This window comes from Melanotaenia boesemani, chromosome 14, assembly GCF_017639745.1.
Source record: "Melanotaenia boesemani isolate fMelBoe1 chromosome 14, fMelBoe1.pri, whole genome shotgun sequence".
NCBI classification, from domain to species: Eukaryota; Metazoa; Chordata; class Actinopteri; order Atheriniformes; family Melanotaeniidae; genus Melanotaenia; species Melanotaenia boesemani.
This window is the reverse complement of record NC_055695.1, coordinates 25,229,522-25,252,077: the sequence shown is the minus strand read 5'-3', so window position 1 is coordinate 25,252,077 and position 22,556 is coordinate 25,229,522. Positions and strand designations below refer to the sequence as shown.

General features: G+C 40.3%; 1 protein-coding gene across 1 annotated transcript; it reads left to right on the top strand.

The window, feature by feature from the left end:
* Positions 1 to 584: 584 nt before the first annotated feature.
* LOC121653293 (cytochrome P450 2J2-like) lies at positions 585 to 12,672 on the top strand. The gene is made up of 9 exons (XM_042006668.1): positions 585 to 933; positions 3,232 to 3,394; positions 3,535 to 3,684; positions 4,003 to 4,163; positions 8,500 to 8,676; positions 10,564 to 10,702; positions 10,839 to 11,026; positions 11,652 to 11,793; positions 12,326 to 12,672. Exons 1-9 carry the CDS (start codon positions 733 to 735, stop codon positions 12,499 to 12,501), a joined length of 1,497 nt encoding a protein of 498 aa, XP_041862602.1. The 5' UTR covers positions 585 to 732; the 3' UTR covers positions 12,502 to 12,672.
* The last annotated feature ends 9,884 nt before the right edge of the window (positions 12,673 to 22,556 follow it).

The window sequence follows — 22,556 nt, the reverse complement described above, 5'->3', positions numbered from 1 at the left end:
TACTTCGCACTGACTAAAGTAGCCGGAGCTACATGATGCAGTGTCATTTTAAAAGAAGACTAGAAAGGCCTCCAGCTGATTTTAAAGTAAGGTACAGCATGAAAATGTGGGGAAATGAATGCTGTAACCAGTCTTATTTTATATAGAAAGATAGAAGAATGATGAGAAAGTTAGATATTTCTCACTTTTTTCAAAGAGGAAGGACACAGTGCAGGGTCCTTTGTCAGCAGCCCCGACAACTACCAACATGGAGCTAGCCACACAAACCCTTGTGGTCAGACATAAGGAGCCAGACTATCACCACCAGACAGTAAGCCAGAACTGAGGAGCCACTGATCCTCCTACAAGTGTCACAAACAACCAACCTACGTTTCTATGGACCTTTTTAAACGTGTTGCACATTTTTCCACTTGATGATTCAGATTATTAATATAAATATGTTTAATTTCTCTAATTTAAGTTTCTCTAATGTGACCACAGTAAAGAGGAACACAAGCATGTCCTTTGTTAGTATATGACCCTCTAACCCCCCCTCCCCAAGGTATAAAAGTCTAGCTTCGCCTCTGCCCTGCCCTTTTTATTTTATTACAGGCAAACAGTAGTTGCCTGTGTGAACTTTGACTCCGTGAATCTTACCTTGACATGCAACAAACATTTAGTCCATTAGCTTCACTGAACGTTTAGTTCTGCAGTTAAAACCCTCAATTCATCAATTTAGCAACAAAAGAAGAAATGGAGGCGATATATAATGTTCTGGGCTTAGAGTGGCTAGACAGCACAAGTATTTTGATTTTTTTGATTGTTTTTCTGCTGTTGACTGATATTTTGAAGCACAGAGTGCCAACAAACTTTCCTCCGGGACCCTTGGCTCTTCCTTTCATTGGGAACCTTTATCACATTGATCCTTCAAGACTTCATCTGCAGTTTACAGAGGTAAAAGTTCACACATCATCATAAAAAAACAATAAAACTATTGTTGTTGTATTGCTGTAATTACAATGTCTGATGCTGTAGGGGTGTCTTTACAATCTGATCAAGTTTTACTCTTTTCCAAATTTCATTACGTTTCTTCAGTGTTAGATACTAGTCAATTTCTCTTTTCACATTCACACAAAAAATAAATGAGTGATTACATTTGGATCTATCTATCTATCTATCTATCTATCTATCTATCTATCTATCTATCTATCTATCTATCTATCTATCTGTCTATATTTATATATATATATATTTAATCCTTTAAAGCAATATTTCAGAGTGGCTACAGAGTTAGTTTGGACATGATCCTCAGGGAAAAACAATCATTAACCAAATTGCAGGAGGGTGGACGAGATGGACTTTGGTTTATGTTCTCTCTATGAGAGGAAAGGGCCATTTGAGCCTAGAAATCTTTGTCTGAGATGTTAACTGGTTTACACCAGCCCTTCACACTGCTCCTACTGATCGCTTTAATGCCATTTTACTCATTTGCACCACTCCTGAAAAATATCCTGTGCAAAGGTTAGACCTTCAAGTATTAGAAAGTATATATTATATAGCAGAAAGGACGCATTCAAGTAACGCTCACATAGCAGACACATCGAATTAAAATATTATAATTTTTGTCACATAAGGTTTTCTGTGTAGTTTCTGTGTCTTTGGGGGCTTTAATTGACAGCATTTTCATATGACTGTCCCACCTCAAACACTTTTACAATTCCTTATGTCACTGAATTTTCACAGACTTGCACTAATGCAGAGTCTTTTACTGAAAAAGCATATAGATCCATTAATATGGTTACTTGTCCTTTAAGGTCCGTGGTTTTTATGACTGTGTGGCTTGATTGGCCTGTGTGCAGTCTTTTTTAAGATGTAAGGTGCATCATGAGGCAGACAGTCAAACAACAATCAGTGCTTGAGCAGCTAAACTCTTGTATTCAGCAAGAATGAACAGATTCTTTGGAAAAACTGACAGCATTTAGCATCTTCAGTTCCCGATATGTTTGCATCAGTAACATCGAATTCTAGATTTGTTTATATTTTCTTAATAGAAATCTGGTTAAATAAGACATTGACAATTATTTAGCTGTACTTTGGTCTCTTAAATAAACATTCAAACATTGAAAAATGATGGATTTGGAAAATTTTCAGACTTTTCTGAGAATATAGTTTGTATATGATTTATTTTATTGTAAATATTTTATTAGCAAACACAGTATAGGTGTATTTGAAAATGCAAACCTGTTTAATTAGATAAAACATTTAGAAGAAAATATAGATTTACACCGTGTGTGGGAGGACAACCATCTTCTGCCTAATTTCAACATCCAATCCTGTCTTTACTAGATATATTTGATATTTCTGCAGGAGCTTTGGTGCATTCTTCTAATTACTGTCACGTTCTCGGGTTGTGTGTGATAGGACATATTAGTAAGTTTAGGAAGAAAAAGTAAATAAATTTACCATTGTATTCAAAATGAATTATGTAAGAGGTGTTCATAGTCACTGAGCTCTAAATTAACTTTTCTGATCAATAATCAACGTGGCTGATAGATTCCAAAAGTTAATCACAATTTCCACAAGCTATACATTTACATTTTGTATAAAGAATTGATAACAAAAATAAAATAAACAAACAACAACAACAAAAAAATAAATTCTGTGGGGAAAGTCGGCCAGACTATAAGTGCAACTGAATGCATTTAAATGTTATTGTCTCACCTGCTCATTGTTGTAGACATTGTCCACAACCTCCTTCCTTTTTTTGTAGCCAGCCTTGTTCTTTACGCCATCCAACCACTGCAACATTTTGTCCTTCCTTCCAAACATCATTTTTGTTTAAATTTTGCTCTTCATTCAGCTGCAATTTGTTCAGTTATTACTGCATAAATGACAATATGCACACAAAAGTGCACAACTAGTAGATGTATGATACGTCATGGAACAGTATCATGGGAAATGTAATGATAATTCTACCAGAAACAACTGAAATGATTTTATTCATTCACCAGTTGACAGTCACTTATCAAACTATCCAGTACCTTTTCATTTATACAGGCCAAAATTAAATGTAAACCTCTATTTGGGTTGACAGGTGTTAGTTAGAGTTCTGCCACTCAGTATAGAAGAGAACTAACAAGTTCATTATTTAAACATGAAAGAGTCACCCACATCCAGTTAGATTTGATTTTTCAGCCACCTAAGGACATTCGTCACCTTGTTAAAGCACATCAGTCTGCTGTCTGTGTTCAGTTTGCAGAGAAATATGGGAAAGTTTTCAGCCTTCGTCTCTTTGGTGGAAGGATTGTGGTCATTAATGGTTACAAGCATGTGAAAGAGGCCTTGATCCAGCGAGGAGAAGACTTTGCAGACCGTCCCAGCATACCGTTCTTTGAAGCCTTACAGGGGAATAAAGGTGTTGCTCTTTTCAGTTTATATCAGGAGTTCAGCAACATTTCAGTGTCAGACTGACACTATACAAAGAATATTTGCAGCATGTTGTGACTTTTTTCATCTCCAGTTACTCAATCCAATATTTCTCTGTGATTTAACAAGGCATCGTGCCTTCCAATGGTTACCAGTGGAAACAGCAGAGGAGATTTGCTCTTCACACGATGAGGAACTTCGGTCTGGGAAAGAAGACTCTGGAGCGAGCCATCCAGCATGAGAGCCAGTACCTCACAGATGTTTTTGCAGATCAGCAAGGCATGGAAACAAAAAGTGCTATTTTAGCATCACACGTGATTATTAGTATTAACTGTGCTTTTATGATATTTTTATATGGTGTCATTTTTGTTCCCTCCTCTAACAAAAAGACACATTTACATTATATCAATTTAACAACAGTCATGTTATTAAAGAACCATTTTCTTTTTAAGTATTAAAGTAATTGATCATGTCAGAAAATAATAAAAATTCTTGCTAATAAGTGTTAATTAAAAAGTTACGACAATAAGAATATTTAATTTGTTTTGACATTTCACCCTTCATTTGTCATGCCAACATTTTCACTTTATTTTACAGGCCATCCCTTTGACGCCCACTGGATTATAAACAACGCTGTATCCAACATCATTTGCTGTTTAGTGTTTGGTTGTCGATTTGAATACACTGACAAGCAGTTCCAGACTATTCTTAAGAACTTCAATGAGTCAGTGCGCTTAGAGGGAACCATGTCCGTACAGGTAAGCCTCTGTAAACACACTGCAGCCTGCAATAATTCTATTACATCGGGGTATACTGTATACAGAACACTGTAGTGTAAAGTCTCTCTATTTTTTTATATAATGGCACTTTATACACACATATATTTTTTTTTTTTTTTTTTTTTTTTCACCTGTCTTGTCCAGCATTGTTGCAAACAGAATGAATGTCTGGCTGCCGTCTGGTGCCGGGCAATTTTACTCTATCAAGCAGGGATTTATACTACATGTATAAAGTCCCTCTTGATGATATGAAAAACTTTATTAAATCAAACTCTTAATGCTGGACTCGACCGGAGGGGACAGAGAGAGAGAGAGAGAAAAGAAGGGAGAGAGAAGAGGGAGGGGAGGGAGAGGGACAGAAAGGGTGTGGGGAGTGCAGGTGGGGACTTCAGACATCATACAAAAGACCATGTAATCCATACTACTTACAACATATATAGTTAAGATCATCCTAGCCAGTAGGTCATTACACAACTAGTTGATAATAGTAAAAATAATAATAATCACAATAATAATAATAATAATAATAATAGTAATAATAATAATAATAAGAGTAATAATAATAATAATAATAACAGAAATAATAATAAAATTTTAAGAATAATTATAAGATATAATAGATATAAGTGAAACTGCTGTATTCAAGAACACGCGCAGAGAAACCTGTGTGGATGTGCTGGAGGACTCGGCTACACGGCGACGCAGAGACTGTGTCAACATACCGAATATACGGAGTGGAGACGTTCAGGAAGGAGTGACCATGCAGAGTGATCATGCAGATGCCACCTCACCTGAACAGAGGCCAGAGTCAGGCCAGCGGTACCGAGACCCAGGCCACCAGCCCCCCCCGTAGGTAATAGACCCCGACCGGTCCACAGAGACGACCACTCGTCCGCCCAGGAAGACAGCAGCAGGAGACCCCAGCAGGAGCCCCCCCGCGGACACAGGGCACCGGCCCCGGCAGGCCGAGGCCAGCAGTCCCCGACCCCCCCCGAGCACCGGCCACCCGGGACAGACGGGGCAGAGGGCCCGGGCCCAGGAGCGCAGGGACACCCCCCACCCCCACAGGCCGAGGGCCAGCACGCCACCCGGGGGGACCCGGCCCGCCCAGACGGCCACCGCCAGAGGCCAGCCCCACACCCCAGTGCCCAGCCGCACACCCCGAGAACTGATCCTGCCCCCCCAGACCAACACACACACAAACAAACACACATACACACACTCTCCTTCCACTCCTCCATTCATCCTCCCACGCATACACCATCCATCCCTCACATACTCTTTCCTCCCACACACACACACCATCCTTCCACCATCCATCCTCCACACACACACCATCCTTCCACCATACATTCTCCCACACATACCCCATCCTCCCACACATACATCATCCTTCCACCATCCATCCTCCCACACATACACCATCCTCCCTCTCATACACCATACATCCACCTTCACATACCCCATCCTCCCACACACACACACACACTATCCTTCCACTACCCATCCTCCCACACATACACCATTCTCCCACACATACACCATCCTCCCTCTTCTACACCATACATCCACCTTCACATACCCCATTCTCCCACACACACACACACACACACTATCCTTCCACTACCCATCCTCCCACACATACACCATTCTCCTACCCATACACCATCCTCCCTCTCATACACCATCCATCCTCCCACACACACACCATCCTTCCACCATCCATCCTTCCACACATACCCCATCCTCCCACACATACATCATCCTTCCACCATTCATCCTCCCACACATACCCCATCCTCCCACACACACACACACTATCCTTCCACTACCCATCCTCACACCATTCTCCTACCCATACACCATCCTCCCTCACATACACCTTCCTCCCACACAAACACCATCCTTTCACCATCATCCTCCCGCCACCTTATGTCCCGGGGGGACAGCCTCAGCCAGGAGGCGAGGAGACATGAGCCAGGCCCCCACCCCCCCACACCGCCCCAGCCCCCCACTCTCCACCCCCAAAACAGCACCTTCCCCCCAGGGCCAGCAGCCAGAATCCCCCGGGAAAGCCCGCCCACGCCCCGGGCCAATGCGACAGGCCACCCGGCCCGCCCCGCCCCCGGGCCATCCATGGAGACAGGGGCGCTTAAAGACCCCATCCCCCTTCCCTCCCCCACTAGTGAGGGAATATATTATGTGCTGTTTGCAATTAAAAGAGTTAAAATTGGGGGGCAGTAACTGCATTGAGGAGGGGGTGGGGCCACCTGAGCAGTCCCACCCACCTGACCTCGCATGTTCCGCCCCCCAAAACGTGTTTGTATGTTGCAAATGTTATTTGTGCTCAGTGACTAAGTGGAATTAAAAGCTGGGAGGCATGCTGCCGCTTGGCGAAGCAATGGGGCCACTATGATGACCCCCCTGCCCCGCCCAGCGCAACAAGCACACCTCCCACAGCCCTACCTGTGTATGTAGTGAAGAGTGGGGGAGGGGAGGGGTCAGGAGATGTAGATCCAGAGGGGAGTAAACCTCCCCCCTGGAAGACGACCCGCCAGCGGCTTAGGGCGCCCCCGTCCTCCGCCGGCCCCGAAGGGTGTCACAGGCCCGGAGCAGCCACCCAACCCAGGCACGCCACGAACCCCCCCAGGGGCCAGCCACCAGCCCAAGGGGCCACTTTCCTCTTTCTGAGTGGGAGGGGGGCGAGGCGAAGGAAGGGAACCCCAGGCCCACGCCCCCGACACCCGGCCAGGGCGCCCCCCAGAGGACACGTCCTAACCCCTGCAAACACACACACCCTTTTTTTTTTTTTTTTTCCCCCTCCAGCCACTCACACACCCTCTCACACACCTCTATACACAAACACCTCAAAACGTGCACATACCTCCACACACACACCTCAGGCACATACCTATAAACACACACACCGGTGCCTCCATACACACACATGGAAACTTTCATACACACACGCCCACATACACACACACTCTCATACCCCTCCATACACATACACCACTACACACACACTCACATACATACCTGTATATACACACAAACACCTCCATACATACTCACGCCTCCCCCCACACCTTCACTCCTCCACACACACATCGACCTCCACATGCACACACTCACACATACACACCTTCACACACACACACACATACATCCCACATAGACCTCCACACATACACCCGCACACCCCTCACACACACACATATAGACGCACACACCCAGACCTTCATACACACCTACACACACGTACAGCACACACATCCCTCTACACCCACCCACACACAAGCATACCTACAGACACACACACACACACCCACCTATATATACACACACCCCCACCCTAGTTCTGGGGCTGCGACCAAGCACCAGGGCACGTACCAACCAGCCCCCGGCACGGCACATCCGGACGGGCCCAGCCCCCCCCAGCAGCGGCAGACCCCCCACCCTCAGGAGCGGGGGGAGACCCGACGCCCCAGAGCCCGGGGCCCCCACCCGGCCCACCCCGGGCCCGACCGCACACATATATAAAATCAGGGTCGAAGATGTGGACCCAAATGCAAGCTTACAAGGTGGGAGGCAGACGGGTGCAGGAACAAGGTATTAATGAAAAAAAAAAAAAACTAAACCACACAGATGAAGCATGGCATTTAGACTCGAAGGAACTAAATGTGACATCTGGAGTACATTTCCCTGGACTTGTGGTAAGGGTAACCAATCAGGCGTCCACTGACTTTGATGGACTAGCCTGAAAGATAAAATAAATTCATGATGCACTGCAACACAGGACCATGAAATGATTAATTAAATAGTGAAATAATTATATATGTTTTTTATATACATTAATTTGTATTTTAATTCATTTGTGATACATTTAATAACACATTAATGTATTTAATTGGCATTTTGTTTAGTTAATGGCACATTTAAATAATTATTTAATGATATATTTAATCATTTCATTGTGGCACTTTTACTTGTCCATACACAAGATCAGACAAAACTGTTTTTAGACATTTTACTGCCATCAAATTAAAATAAGTTAATATTTTCCCCATGAAATGGTAAAATGTCTCCGTTTGAACATCTATTATGTTACAGTTTGTTCTACTGGGTAAAAATTGGGGGATTTATGAGATTTGCACTTTAATACATTTAGTTTTTATTTACATTTTAACACAGAGCCCCCCCCCCCCCCCCCCCCCCCCCCCCCCCCCTTTTCTGAAAGTAGCTACAACCAGTCAGAAATATTTCAATTATTTGAAGACTGCCAGATGATCTGACAAATTTTCCTGCTCTGTAGATGTACAACACAATGCCCTGGCTGATGAAGAGACTGCCTGGATCTCATCAGAGGATATTCACAATATATAAGCATATAACTGCCTTCATAAAAATCAAGATCGAGGAACACAGAGAGAACCTTGATACCTCATCACCAAGAGACTTCATTGACTCTTACCTTATAGAAATGGAAAAGGTAAGTGTTGTATTGTGTTTCTAATGTGTTTGTGCTTTTTCTAAAGAAATATAAAGTAGTCCTACATTGACTAACACAGTTGTATCACAGCATTAAACCTTTCTATATCTTGATGTGTGGATTTCATGTGTTCTCCTGGTTCCTATCTGGGTTTTTCCATGCACCCCAAAGCTATACGAAGTTACTCTTTACTGTCTTGTAGGTGTAAGTGTGGTGGGTTGTCTGTTCCTGTTTTAGGATTAGGCCCAAAACTCAAACCCCCGCCCCTCTTGTATCGACAAGTTTTATGACCAAAGAGAAAACTCCCTTTCTCCCCAACAGATGGTCAATTTTATTTTAGATTTGGTTCCCAGCATACAGCAACTACCTTCTAAAAGGAACTTTGAGGAGCCACCCATAATACGCCCAATATACACTCAATATACAAACAGCTTTTATGGACACTCAGGTCTACCAGTCCTTTTCCCAAAGGTCTTCTTCCACTTGTAATCACATAGATTACCATCAAACCCCCAACTGAACCCTGCCTGAAACGGCTGGATTTTGTCAAAAGTGTCAAAGAAATAACTATTTTCTTTTCAGGACTGTTTTAAACTGACTGCTTAAAACTGTATTAAATGTTTGATTTTGTTCATAGTGATTGGTATAAAATGATCCCACATATTGGAAAACACAAATAGTAATTTAAGCGACTCTTCTATGAAGCTCTGTCCCATAGAGATGAATAAGTGGAATTTAAACATGGAGTTGGAAAGCCTCCTAGTGGACGTCCTTCAAGGATTTTTTCATGAATAATTCATTCTTCTTGGTAATAAGTCAAGGTTGTTGTTTTATTTTTCTGCAAAGTTATTAGTCTTTCTTTATAAACGTGTGATAAGGCATCTGCCATGGTTGGAGTATGGGAAAGTAAGCTTTTAAAACTTACATGCTGATATTTGATTAATCTCTAGTAAAGTAATTTACATTTACTTTGTATGTAAATGTTCCTATCCACGCCAAATTCCTTGCGCTCTCACTGGACAACAGCGTCAGGCCCTGCCTTAGCCAGTAAGTACTCTTAGCAGAAGTTTCCAGTTAGAATAAGAATACAGATTTGAAAGAGAAAGAAGAAAAGAAATCCATGGATTCACATTAATACGTTCAAACGTAAAAAGACTAATGTCAATAATGTCAAACAACTAATCATCTTGAAAGATCATGTTAATCTTGATGGGCTGCCTTCTGCAGAGTATCAAAAAGACTTTGGGGAAAACGCCACCTTGACGTCCGACCACACGCCTCCGCTACCAGGCCTGATCATCCTGGACCAAAGTAAGACCAAGCCAGGCTACCTCTAATTTAGCTGGTGTCTTTTAAAACTCCAAATTAAATTCCCCTTTTCTGATTCTTCAAGTCCCATCCGATCTAATTAAATTCAGTTTTCTAATCGGCTACTCCTAAATCCTTGAACAAATTCCGTCTTAAACCTCACTGGTCCCTGCTGAAGTTAACTAAGTTCTACTGACTAATTTAGTTAATTTTCCCATATTCCAAATCATATATACTGTAGTACAAAAATATCCTCTCTCATATAATGTTTATTTTGGTTTAAATTCCTTATTCTTCTGACTATTTTTTACCATTGCTCTATTTCTACTGTCCTTGAAGTTGATTTACTTTTCCAGCCCCTCTGGAAGTGCCGTCTTGTTAATTTAATATTGATTTCTAATATTAATATTTCATATTGATACCGAGGCTATTCACTAAAATGTGTTAGCCATGTTATTGGCCAATTACAGCTATGTTAGCCTCAATCCCAACCAGTTTGAACAGGATATTGAAGATCACTGGATAAATGGATGAAATATTTAAATTTACTTTTCCTTCTGTTTCTTATGTCTCCAACAGAACGAGGACAAAGATTCTGGTTTTGATCTCATCAATTTGTGTTTTTGTACTCTGGACCTCTTTATTGCTGGAACTGAAACTACAACAATTACTTTGCTTTGGGGGCTGCTATACCTGATGTACTACCCAGACATACAGGGTAGGTGTGAGACCAGTATCTGTAATGTCTGTGTTTCTTGACAGTAGCCTATATAACATCGGAGGTCTCTAAGTTATCACTGAATGATCTATTTATCGTACAGACTCACATTTTGTCCTGTTGTCACTGTGTGCAGAGAGAGTCCAGGCTGAGATAGACGCCGTGATTGGTTCATCCAGACAGGTCTCTATGTCTGACAGAGAAAACATGCCCTACACTGATGCTGTCGTTCATGAGATACAGAGAATGGCCAACATCGCCCCACTCAACTTGTTCCACATGACAAACAAGGACACCATCTTGGATAAGTACACAATCCCAAAGGTTCAGCTCCTTGTTGATAATTCCATTTAATTCAATTCTGCCTCTTTTTGTGCCTCTTCCTTTTTTTTGGTTTAGCTTAGTTTACATAAGCTCACAGCATGCGTGTAGAAATGCACAATATTTTTTACAAATATGCATGTGCTTACGTGAATAATGCATCTTCTTTGGTTAAAGATTTAGACAAACTGGTGTGTTTTTCTTGCATAAAAAGATGAGCTGTCTGTGAAAACCACATCTATGGTTTCAGTTTTGGTATTTCAGTTTGTTTTGGTCTGAGATGCTGAAGCTCATGTTAGTTCCTAAAATAAAAAACTTTAACCCCTTTAAAGTCGTGAACAAATCAGCTTTGTTGGCTGATATCAAGACTTCAGAAGGAAAGTTCTACCTTGGACACAGATTTCAATTTAAGTTGACATAACAGGTGTTTATTACAGTCGTATAAGTTGTTGTCTCTGGTCAATGTTGCATGTAATAAAACATATTATTTAGATTAAGTTTATTACTTGGATTGTTGAACACTGATTATTCTATTATGCCGGCAAGTTCCAGTAAAATGATGTATAAATAGTAAACATTTTTTTAATACAAAATAAAATACACATTTTAATGAGTGGTATGTTTTTAGGGGACTATGATCCTTCCAACTCTGGACTCTGTGCTACATGATGAGACAATGTGGGAAACTCCAAACACCTTTAACCCTCAACACTTTCTGGATCAAGATGGTAAATTTAGGAGGAGAGAGGCATTTCTTCCTTTTTCTGCAGGTTGGTTGTAAAATCTTTTAATGTTCAGTTACTAATTAAACAATAGCAAGAGACAAAATAGCAAATATATACTTGTAGTTTAAATCAGTGGTTCCTACTCTATTTTCCTCCCACTAAAAAGTCATAGACTACCTGCCCCACCCCGTGCTGAAACCATGCTTGGTTTTATGCTTTCAAAAGTGAGATTCTCACCATAAATAATGTATTCTGGCTGAGTCCTGTCCTTTGATAAAGCCAAAGTTAAATTAATAACAAATAGCCTTATATTGTTTTCTTAAAATAGAGACAATGTGTGTTTAAAAATCACAATGGCTCTGAGTGTTCAAAGCCTCGGGGACCCCAGGTTGGGAACCACTGGTTTAAATAATTTAGCCAAATCACTATTTGCAGTAAAATGATCAAAATTTTTAAATTAGTCGGGTCATTTGGTTTGTTTCTGAGCTGCAGTAAAAAAAAAAAATCAAAATAAATTTTTTAAATTGTTAATTAGTTGGATAAACTGGATAAAATCTTGTGTTGTTTGTATTCTCAGGTAAGCGAGTTTGTCCTGGGGAACAACTGGCCAAGATGGAGTTATTCCTCTTTTTCACTTCCCTTCTGCAGAGGTTTTCATTCTCAGCACCAGCAGGAGAACAGCCCAGTCTGGAGTGCAACTTGGGAGGTCTTCGAAATCCCAAACCTTACCGCCTCTGTGCCGTATCACGTTAAATAGTCACCCTCCACTGAATAAGTCTCCTTCAGCACAGTGAACCATGATTTCCCGTCACATTTACAGAGCACAGATTAAAACCGACCAGGAGAGTAATTTCCTTTATCCAAATATATAACACAATCCTTTACACATTGCAGTTCCTCTTGACAATAAATTTGTAAAACTGATTAAAATTTTGTGTGTGTCAACAGACTTAAGAGTAAAAAAGAACAGCTTAGTGCTGAGTGGGAGGGAGGGGTGTACTGAATTCATTGCTTTCACTTCATGCTATTGTCAGCTAAGGTCCATCACTGTAAGTGGAGCTGGACATATTTTAACCTTTCATTAGGGAATATAAATTATATGTTTGCACGGAACAAAAAAATTACTCCTTATTTTATTATCATATTTTTTTTTATCATGTATATATAAATTTATCATCACATCACATTTATCCAAAACAAAAGTTGTCAACTTTAAATGCAGCATGAAGTAAATAAGTGAACAACTAAGAGACTCTTCTTGTAAAACTTTGTCTGCTTTTAAATGACAAACCTGGTTATTTACAGAATGTAACATCTTGTCTTTTTATCTCCATAAGCTGCACAAGTCTCACTCTCATAGTGACTTGTGAACATTTAATTTCAGGATTTGTACAAAGAGTTGATCTCCCAAAACTCTGACCAGACATTTAGAATTTCTCTTCAATCCCAGAGACAAAGAAATCTTTTTGGAAATTTAAGTGAAGTTTGCACTGATTAATCTTCACATGGGCTTGCTTCTGTTGAGTTGTGTGCATTTTTAATGCCATGCAGTTTGTGAAAGCATTCTGTTCTGATGAAGAAATAAAACATGATAAAAAAGAAATTTCCAAACATGACCTACAGTTAAAAAAAAAAGCTTTTTTTTGTATTCTGATAGTTGAAGGAACAAGCTAAGATCAATATTGTCAAAACTGGCACAGAACTAAACTACAACTTTGATATTACGTATTTTGGTACTTTGCCAACTGATGTTATGGGCAAATAAATTGTAGAAATTCTTGTGTTTAGAAAGAAAACAATAACTAAGAAGCCATCAACAAAAGTGCAGTGGATAACTATGGTATAGGATCTGTATGAGATGCAGAATAAACCTCCTTAAGGCTTTATAGCAATAAAATAGAAAGCCAGAAAACTCATTTCATGAACGGTTTGTACAGAGAAAAGAGACGGACACATTCTCATTCAGTCACAGGAAAAGAAAGTCAACTATTTACGTTGTAATTTCATGCCTGCCGGTTGCCGACATGACAGTAAAATACAACATGACATCTAGCTTATGTATCTTTTGGTCGTTGAATTTTTCTTTCAGAGATGGGAATTAAAGCAACACCAGTGAACTTTGGGAGATTTTCCCACTTTGCTCCCGCTAACGAAGGCTAATCTGTGATCCGTCTTGCATCCTGTCTCTTCTCTGAGCTCCGTCCTGAAAGCCCGTGTCTTCCCTTTCTTTCTTTCTTTCTTTCTTTCCAATAATTCCATCTTGCTTTCTTTGCCGGATCAGCCATGATGCACATCCAAAAACAGCTAATGTGTTGATATCCAATTGCTGGTGTGTAACACAGTGCCATAAAGCAACATGCAATTGACATGTGATGGTCTGTGCTGGAAGAAAAAATAAAAAAAAAATATTTAGTTAAGTGCAGCTTCTCGGCCTTGGGACACTGCAGGACAAGACAGTTCCAGGAGTGTGCGTAATGAACATTATGCCATCAAAACGACAGAGAAGCATGAGGTCAGATAGTTAAGCCTGGTACACACAAAACGATTATTTTAATCTTATGGGATTTTTTTTATCTGTTCGAGACCTCACGTGAAGATAAAAAATCCGGCATTGAACTGTTTTAATCATGTGTGTGGTGTGTGCCGATAATCTAATCACAGAACAACGCACACATGACAATGCTGTCCCGCAACTCATCTACAATCCAAACGTAGAAGAAGAACCATAGCAACAACTGGCAAAAGAAGAAGAAACATAGTAACAATCGGAAAACACTCAGCATGAAAGGGGATATGAAGGACGAGAGAATGATGTTGGTCTTGGGACTGTTGTTGACAGAAAATGCCAGAACTGAAAAAAATAACAGACTGGAGACGGCTTAAACAAGGACTTTATTTACTTCCTTGTTCCCCAGCCAGCTTGCTCTCTGATTGGCTACATTCTGTACCACGTCACCATCCACGCAGTCAGAATGTACGAACCGTTGGTGGTCCTCAGAAATTGGCTCTGAAATATTGAACATGTTCAATATTCCCCATTGTCAGCTTCGACCCGTTTCGGAGCGGATTATCGAGACAAATCTGTAGGAATGTTAAAAAAAAATTGAATTAAAACCTGCAGCACGTTGGTTAGATATAGCTCACTGAACATATCTGGAAGCTGTGAGTCAACACTCGGTGATACCCCAGTGTTTTGGAAAATATTAAGTGTTTAATTTCATCTCTGAAAAAGAACTACGTGTTGAAGTCAGTGAAAGCAGCTTGGGAAGCCATCACATTGAAATACACCTTGAAGAGGCTAGTTTTTTTTTTTTTTTTTTTTTTAAATCACATTACTGGTCTCGGGAAAGACCGTGTTGCACGGATGATTAAACTTGCTTAGTCGTGTAACATTTGGGGTAGTGTTTCGTTTTTACAAGATTTCACACTTTTCTTTTACATGACAATCAGCTGCTGCATGATAGTGAGGCAGCTGGTATTTAGTTACTGTGCAACTGCTTTGTAGTCTTCACAGTTTAAAATGTCAATGCTCGCTTTCTTCTTGTATTCAGGTTTTTGGTTTATAAATACAGTTTTTTTTGTCTTGTTTTTTTTGGTGTTGTTGTTTTTATTGAGAGCTGTTACTTAATAACAGAGGTCAAGTACAGATAAAAACTTTTAAAAATATAAGTTTTTGATCTCTTTTTTCAGCATACCTTGCCCTTATAAAAAAGTAAATAAAACAAGGCATGTTGCTGAACAAAACCAAAATCTGATACAGTGCATAGCTTTCTTGTTTTTTATGTGAATATTAAAATATTAAGCTTTTAAGTAATTAACTTTACCAAGTCTAAACAAATCATTGCCTTCTTTTAAAAATGAATTGGACCTGTAAAATTTGCAAATTTGAAACACCACGAAAGACTGATCTTTTCAAACATTACAGACTCAAACATGGTCATGGTGGAGAATATCTCCCATGTCTCCATTGGGAGTGTTACTGCTCATTCAAAACATGGAGCAGCCTGCAAACCATTCAACCCATACATCAATGACACACACAGAAGTCTTGTCTTTTAAAAGTCCATGCTGCTCTTATCCACAGAAAGAAAATACTTTGAGCACGTTGGACGTCATTTAAGAAAACAAGAAACTGTCTGTTGTGTTTTTGAAAACTGTGCTTTCAAAACAAACACTCATGGAACATTTGCTTCTCACAAGAGTCGGAAGCACACTCCTTACTCACTGGATGACTTCAAGTCTGAGTTTCTGCAGAGGTCTGTCAAACATTTCCTGGCAGGTGACAATCCTGAATTTGAAGAACATACTCAGGGAGCAGTGAATGATGATGCAGAGCATGAAACAGTTGCAGAATTGCCTAACTTCATTGAGAAAAATCTGTCCCATTTGCTACTAAAATTGGAAAACAAATTCAATGTACCACAAAGGTGTATTGATGAGTTGGTAGAAGAACTACACTTCATTTCATTAAAGAGACAATGTCCACTGACTGAAAAACTAAAGCATTTTGATGTTTTCTCAGGATTCCCACCAGATTTGCTATATGAGCTCTTTGAAGGTATCATACCTTTAGAGTTGGCACTGTGTCTGAATACCTTAATCAAGAGAAAATATTTCACTCTGGCTGAACTGAATAAATGGATTAAAGAGTTCCCATATAGATGGGCAGATAAAAAAGATGCACCAAAGCCTGTCCCATCAACTTTTACAGCAAGAAAAACTGGCTTTGCTTTGCCTCTTTCCCCTGATTGTTGGAGAAAAAATTCCAGTGAACCAACATGGCTCGTCTTTCTGAACCTCAAAGACATAGTTGAGCTTGTCCTTTCTTCTGTTCATACAGACTCAACTATTAGCTTCCTTGAAGCAAGATTTCTGAGCATCGGCAGAGATTCCTGAAGGCTTTCCCACAGGAAAACCTGATTCCAAAGCATACCCTGAGTTGTTAAGGGCTTTTGGCCCACTTCTGTTTCTATGGACTATGCTCTTTGAAGCTAAGCACAGCTTCTTTAAGCATGTGGTCAGGCATACCCACATATTGTTGTCTCTTGCAATAAAACAACAGTTGATGATGGCATACCATTTACATGCCATTAACTTTCTCCAACCACTGCTACAGGTAGCAAAGCTGTCAGCTGTTGATTTGACTGTGTTGAGGATTACATTAGAGCAGCAGTGGAAACAAAGTTCCTGGTGAGTATTTGGTCCAGATTGCGAACACAGTGTGTTGCAGTGGCACCAGTGACTCCACTGGAATGATCTTGGCACATGGTGTAACAGGTGGTTTGCCAGATTTTGTGGAGCTGATTCAGAAAGTAAATGGAAAATGGTAAATTCAAATCTGAAATTCAAATTCAGATCTGAAATACAAATTCAGATCTGAAATTCAAATTCAGATCTGAAATTCAAACTTTTGTGCCACACATCCGGGACCTGACGTGAGGCAAAACTAGTCGATGGCAGATGGAATAACGTCAGTTTTGTGCAGTTGTTCTCAATGGCTAGAGCGAGGGGAGGGTGGCGGCGGGGGAGAGAGAGCGAAAGTGGCTGGCCTGGATCTTAGCGTTTCTCCATTTCTCTCTCTCCCCCGCTCTCTCTTGTTTTGTTTTTTTTTTATTTAAGTTAAGTTCATAGTACTAAAGAAAACTGAGGTAACAATTTGCAGTGACAATAACTTAAATAAGTGATTTGATAACTCAAAATCACCTAAAATTTAGAAGAAAAATAATTTGAATCAGCACAATTAAGTTATTTAAAACCAGTTCAAATCATGTCGACCATGCTAATCAAATTGAGTTAGTAGAGCTATGAAAGTCTCTGGATATATACTTAAAAAGTTGCAAGTAAGGTGCATGCAAATTGTTACCTCATTTTTTTTAAGTTAAGTCAGTGTATGTATTATCTTTTAGAGTGTAACCACATATTTTCATATTTTTGTGCATGGACACTATTAGCCATAAAGGTCACCAGAGGGTACTAAATTCACTACTACGAGTATAAAAGACATTATAGAAAAAGAAAATTGGTTTAAAAAATGTCTCTAAAAAGAAACGTTATTGCAAAAATTCATGCCACTAGCACTAACACATCAGAAATTATCATCTAGGAAAAATGTCCAGAGCAGCCACCAGGGTGGTTTTCATACTTCTCCATTTATCTGACCAGCTGTTAAATTACGAGTTGTCACAGACCCTGAGGACTTCTGGTACTGGCATTTTAACTGTTTTCATAGTCAGAACTAAAACCTATGACGAGGCCTTGTTCTATCACTACAGCCCTCGTCTGAGGAACAGCCTGCTGGAGAGCCTCAGAGCTGCAGAGACGATTGATATATTAAAAAATATCAGTAGCACCTGAATTAGATTGATGGGTCAACATGATTGGGCAGAACTTGACAACAAGATGTTGAGGAGGACCATTTAATTTGAATCAGGTGTGTTGTAACAGGGAAAAGTCGAAACACCTGCAGGACTGCAGCCCATGAGGACCAGAGTTGCCCTTTCGTGCCCAAGACCTAGCTTTTTAGCTTAGCATATAACTGAATTATTATTTATTTTAGTCTTTTTCTTCTTAGTTATTTAATTATCTACTTGTTTATTTTAAATGCTACCTGTTTATGTATCCCTTATGATTCTGTTTTTACACAAGCACATTGATTTTATAAGCTCATTTACAGACTTTTATACTTGTTTCTCTCATTTTTTATTGTTGTTTTTAGGTATGCTTGATTTTTTGTATTTAGCTCTTTTTTTAACTCTAGTGTTGTACTCATGCAGATCCTCCACACCAGGAGCCATGCACAGGATAGTTGCCGCAGTGATTGGGGGTCCCCCAGACTGCATCCCTAGGATTCGTACAAATTGAAAATCATTGTTACGTAAATATCATAAAATACCCCATAAGACTGGAAACTCCAGCCTTAATCTTTTGTGCATTTATTCAATGAAATGTCTTATTCTCAACATTTCATAATTAAAATTATTTAAAATGACACAGATTAGGACTATACTTCATTGCAGCTGTAAGCAGACAGCTATTTGCTAAGGTTAGTGAATTTAGACTCCATATATGGACAGGCTGATAGGCTTCTGGTAGAATCTAAAAAGCATTATGTAAGACACATTATATTAGGCACATTCAGGTCTTGACTACATGAAAGAGGAGATAGACATTTGTCGTTTTTGGGCCTCATACACAGGCTATGAGGACACATATGAATGTAAGAAACACTATAGAAAGTGAATTTTGCATAAAATAGGACCTTTAACATTATCACATTCAGCTACCAGAATGTGCAACACTTGTATTTTTAGGATTTTATATAAACTAAAAAAGGAAAAAGTCTGAGAAATTATTTAATTTATATATATTTTTATTTATATTGCAAGGCTGGAGAGTAGAAAGTGCCGTAGTTGGTGTTGGCACAGCCGTCCCAGTATGAATTTGCATCATACAAAGGGAAATTTGGAGGGTTGCAGTAACTGCTTGCAGAGAAGAAAGTGCCGTAGTTGGTGTTGGCACAGCCGTCTCAGTATGAATTTGCATCATACAACAAGAAATTTGGAGGGTTGCTGTAACAGTCTTGAGAGAAGAAAGTGCCGTAGTTGGTGTTGGCACAGCCATCCCAGTATGAATTTGCATCATACAACGGGAAATTTGGAGGGTTGCTGTAACTGCTTGCAGAGAAGAAAGTGCCGTAGTTGGTGTTGGCACAGCCGTCCCAGTATGAGTTTGCATCATACAACAAGAAATTTGGAGGGTTGCTGTAACAGTCTTGAGAGAAGAAAGTGCCGTAGTTAGTGTTGGCACAGCCGTCCCAGTATGAATTTGTATCATACAACAGGAAATTTGGAGGGTTGCTGTAACAGTCTTGAGAGAAGAAAGTGCCGTAGTTGGTGTTGGCACAGCCGTCCCAGTATGAATTTGTATCATACAACGGGAAATTGTGAGGATTACTGTAACTGTTTGTAGAGAAGAAAGTGCCGTAGTTGGTGTTGGCACAGCCGTCCCAGTATGAATTTGTATCACACAACAGGAAATTTGGAGGGTTGCTGTAACAGTCTTGAGAGAAGAAAGTGCCGTAGTTGGTGTTGGCACAGCCGTCCCAGTATTAATTTGTATCATACGACGGGAAATTTGGAGGGTTGCTGTAACAGTCTTGAGAGAAGAAAGTGCCGTAGTTGGTGTTGGCACAGACGTCCCAGTATGAATTTGTATCATACAATGGGAAATTTGGAGGGTTGCTGTAACAGTCTTGAGAGAAGAAAGTGCCGTAGTTGGTGTTGGCACAGCCGTCCCAGTATGAATTTGTATCACACAACAGGAAATTTGGAGGGTTGCTGTAACAGTCTTGAGAGAAGAAAGTGCCGTAGTTGGTGTTGGCACAGCCGTCCCAGTATGAATTTGTATCATACAACAGGAAATTTGGAGGGTTGCTGTAACAGTCTTGAGAGAAGAAAGTGCCGTAGTTGGTGTTGGCACAGCCGTCCCAGTATGAATTTGTATCATACGACGGGAAATTTGGAGGGTTGCTGTAACATTCTTGAGAGAAGAAAGTGCCGTAGTTGGTGTTGGCACAGACGTCCCAGTATGAATTTGCATCATACAACAGGAAATTTTGAGGGTTGCTGTAACAGTCTTGAGAGAAGAAAGTGCCGTAGTTGGTGCTGGCACAGCCGTCCCAGTATGAATTTGTATCATACAACGGGAAATTTGGAGGGTTGCTGTAACAGTCTTGAGAGAAGAAAGTGCCGTAGTTTGTGTTGGCACAGCCGTCCCAGTATGAATTTGTATTATACAACGGGAAATTTGGAGGGTTGCTGTAACAGTCTTGAGAGAAGACAGTGCCGTAGTTGGTGTTGGCACAGCCGTCCCAGTATGAATTTGTATCATACAGTGGGAAATTTGGAGGGTTGCTGTAACAGTCTTGAGAGAAGACAGTGCCGTAGTTGGTGTTGGCACAGCCGTCCCAGTATGAATTTGTATCATACAGTGGGAAATTTGGAGGGTTGCTGTAACAGTCTTGAGAGAAGAAAGTGCCGTAGTTGGTGTTGGCACAGCCGTCCCAGTATGAATTTGTATCATACAACAGGAAATTTGGAGGGTTGCTGTAACAGTCTTGAGAGAAGACAGTGCCGTAGTTGGTGTTGGCACAGCCGTCCCAGTATGAATTTGCATCATACAACGGGAAATTATGAGGATTACTGTTGCAGGGTGGAGAGATGAAGGTGTCACCGGGAGGAATCTGGTATGAGTTTGGATGGAGAACCGGATAATCAGTATAATCTACAGCCAAGGGTGGAGTGAGGATGGTGTCATCAATGGCAGGTTCAGAGAAAGAAAGATGGGATGTCTCTGGATATAACTCAGAAATATTGACAGGATAAGAAAGTTTTTGAGCACTGAAGGTGGAGCAAAGTTGAGATTCCTCATGAGACGGATGTGAATAGAAAACTGAAAATTCACCCTGGTTCTCAGGGAGACTCAAGGGTTGAGCATGAATAAAATCCTGTGTTTCTTTTTCCTTTTCTATCACATGATTTTTCTCTGCTTCCAGTTTTTCCTGCTCAATCGCTTCTCTTTCCTCTTCAACCTGTTTTTCCAGCTGCATCGCTTTTCTCTCTTCTTCCAGTTGATTTTTTTCCTGCTCCAGATGTTGTTTCTTCTCTAAGAGTTCATTTTTCTCCAACTCCAACTCTTTCTTCTCCTCTTTTAGTTGATTCCTACTGATTTCCACATGAGTTTGTACTCTCTTTTCCTCCTTCACCAAGTATTTTCTCACCTTTTCCAGCTGTTTCTTCTCCTGCTCCAGATGTTGTTTCTTCCCTAAGAGTTCATTTTTCTCCAACTCCAACTCTTTCTTCTCCTCTTTTAGTTGATTCCTACTGATTTCCACATGAGTTTGTACTCTCTTTTCCTCCTTCACCAAGTCTTTTTTTGCCTTTTCCAGCTGTTTCTTCTCCTGCTCCAGATGTTGTTCCTTCTCTAAGAGTTCATTTTTCTCCAGTTCCAACTTTTTCTTCTCCTCTTTCAGTTGATTCAAGATTTCCACATGAGTTTCTGCTGTCTTTTCCTCCACCAAGTCTTGTCTCTCCTTTTCCAGCTGTTTCTTCTCTTCATAGAGTTTATTGTTTTCCTTCAACAGCTGATTGTTTTTCTGTTCTGCTTTATTAAGCTCACCTTCCAGGATTTTATATCTCCTGCTCCAAATGTTTTGTCTCTCTCTATATTTTCTCTTCTCAAGCTCAAGTTTTCTGTTACTCTTTCCCTCGTCATTGATTTCGACTTCAGGGTCTATTTTCACATCTTTCTGCTCCTGAACTTGCTTTTCCAGCTGTATCCCTTTCTGCAGAATAGATATATTCTCCTGCTTCAACTGTTCTCTCAGCAGCTCCAATTCCTCTCTCTCCTTTTCCTGTTTCTTTGCCTCCATGTTCAGTTCCTTTTCTCTCCTGTTCCAGACAGATTTTCTCTTGCTGAGTTTAATTTTCTGTTGGTCAATCTCTCCTCCTCTCTCCTCCACCTTGCTGATTTGGTCCTCTAGGTGTTTTCTCTCTTTCTCTAAATCAGTCTTCATGGTCTCAATTTCTTTCCTTTCATTATCAAAGTGTTTTATCTTGTTCATCAGGACTTTATTCTCTTGTGATATTTCTTTTATCAGATTTTTCATTGTTAGCCAAATTTCTACCTGTGTTATTTTTTCCTGATCAGTGGCTCCAAATGCTGCCTCCATTTCCCTCCTTTCTCGTTCAAACATCTTCTGTTTTTCAGTTTTGCTTCTCTCTTTCGGATGTTCTTTATTGATTTCTGCC

Excerpts from the sequence above, each read along its gene's own strand:
- LOC121653293 (XM_042006668.1), top strand. The coding sequence starts at position 733 with ATGGAGGCGATATATAATGTTCTGGGCTTAGAGTGGCTAGACAGCACA. Across the intron at positions 934-3,231 it reads TTCATCTGCAGTTTACAGAG|TTTGCAGAGAAATATGGGAA; the intron begins GTAAAAGTTCAC and ends GTCTGTGTTCAG. Across the intron at positions 8,677-10,563 it reads ACCTTATAGAAATGGAAAAG|AACGAGGACAAAGATTCTGG; the intron begins GTAAGTGTTGTA and ends TGTCTCCAACAG.